Consider the following 2,044-nt stretch of genomic DNA (forward strand, 5'->3'; position numbering starts at 1 on the left):
AACAAAATAGTTTCTCATTTAACAGTTACTGCACATGTTGCCCTATGACAATGGTTAACAATCTCACAACACATCAACAATATCCTTACTAAACTTTGGGTTCCCTATCACCAGCTTCCTTGTCCCCTTCTGCCTTCTGGCCCTTGTCACTGGGCTACTGTACCTCATTAGTCCCATTTGGGTAAAGCAAACGTTTTTAAGTGTTATATTTAAATGCTTAAGTGAGCTCAACTTGCATATAGTATATTGGATTGATGTGTAATATTTAAAATTAGGTATAATTTTAAGTTGATTACATTGTTTTGATTATAATTTGTAATAATTTGTGTTTTTGGTAAAAGTTTACACAGCAAATTAGGTTCCCATTTGACATTTTCTACACAAGTTGTTCAGTGACATTAGTAACATTTTTCACAATGTGTCAGCGTTCTCATTAATTGCGTTCTGGTTGGTCTGATTTTGATTGTAATTTAAACAATTTTATGCTTTTAGATCTCATCAGAGGTGTATCTTTTTAGCCACATTAAAGGGAAAAAACACCAGCAAGCTGTGAGAGAGAATAGCAGCATCCAAGGGCGAGAACTTTCAGACGAAGAAGTGGTAAGCTTTACTTTTGCTCCTTTATAGGTATTTATTGAGTCCTAGTACATGCAGAGCTCTTTTAATTTAAAAAATTCCCTGTTTTTATATATTTATGTGATCACTTTAAAACTAAATTTAGTATTTAATAACTACCACAATGTAATACACAAATGTGTCTTATTTTTGTACAGTCATGCACTGCATAATGTCCATTCAGGCAGCGTCCAACCACGTATAAGTCCGTGGTCTCATAAGGTTATAATAGAGTTCAGAAATCCCGATCAGCAAACGGGACATAGCAGACATTACCAGACGTAGCAAATGCAGCAGCTTCGCACACAGCCCATGCGTATCTCATATCCCTTGTATGCAAAGCAGTTGCACTGCCAGGTGTATAATGGTACAGTACGTATATAACCTGTAATACATATGTCTTGATAGTCATAATAAATGCCTATATTGCTGCTTTATGTACGTACTGTACTGCACTTTCTATCGTTATTTTAATGTGAACTTACCGTAGTTACAAATGAAAAGTTTACCTTATAATAGTGTATGCTTCGACTTGTAGGCAGTAGCATCCAATCTCGTGTATTGCATGTATCTTGAGTGTTGTAGCTTTATCTTTCTGTTTAATTTTCTTTCAAAAATATTACCATGAAGTGCATCATGGCTTCCAAACACAGCAAAACCAGTGCTAGTGATAGCAGCAGCAAGAGGCAAAGGAGGAGTATCGATTTGGAAGTGAAACAAAAGGTTATACAACACAAAGGTGAAAAATCAGCTGAATACGATTGCTCGCGATTTAGACGTGTTTGTGCAACGTCCAAATCACATAAAGCAGAACGTAGTGTGGACTTTAAGTGATGCCTGACTGTGTATGTATTAGTGAATAAGAAATATAGAAACAAGAACTTATACTATTATTTATATAATTTCAATGCAAAAAAGAAGAGTTATGCTATTTTGGTGTTTTAATAACATGAGGAATGAATTATTCAGTGATGCTCCAGATTTCTTGGAAGACATTTAGCAATGTAAATTTCATATAATGGATCATTTTCTATCAGTAAACCATTTGGAAATTTTTGGAAATGCATTATTTGTTCATTTGTAGTTTGTTTACATGAAGTCAGACTTGTATAAATATTTTTCTTCTTTTTGCAATGGGCTCAAGCATAGCAGTAACTGTGAGGATGGTGCAGGATGGGACTTCAGCCCCTTCTTTGTGAATTTCTGGCGAGATGCTGATACTCAGTCACATGTATGCTGTTTTTTTAAATTTTTTTTTCATTGTAATTTAGGTGAAGATTTATAGAGTAAATATTTTCTCATTAAACAGTCAGTACACATATTGTTTTATGACATTGGTTAACAACCCCATGACATGTCAGCATGCTCCCTTCTTGGCCTTGGAGGACGTTTTCTTTTTTGGTGAAAAAAAACATAGCCAAAGATACAC

At 34.8% G+C, this 2,044-nt stretch overlaps 1 protein-coding gene across 1 annotated transcript in view; it reads left to right on the forward strand.

The window, feature by feature from the left end:
- Window positions 1-2,044, forward strand: part of SCAPER (S-phase cyclin A associated protein in the ER) — a 119,099-nt gene that overhangs the window by 45,052 nt on the left and 72,003 nt on the right. The window contains exon 13 of the mRNA XM_023729873.1: window positions 493-600. Within this exon, the coding sequence (XP_023585641.1) occupies window positions 493-600 (108 nt within the window). The remainder of the gene's footprint in view (window positions 1-492; window positions 601-2,044) is intronic.

This window comes from Trichechus manatus, unplaced genomic scaffold (genome assembly GCF_000243295.1).
Source record: "Trichechus manatus latirostris isolate Lorelei unplaced genomic scaffold, TriManLat1.0 scaffold00030, whole genome shotgun sequence".
NCBI classification, from domain to species: Eukaryota; Metazoa; Chordata; class Mammalia; order Sirenia; family Trichechidae; genus Trichechus; species Trichechus manatus.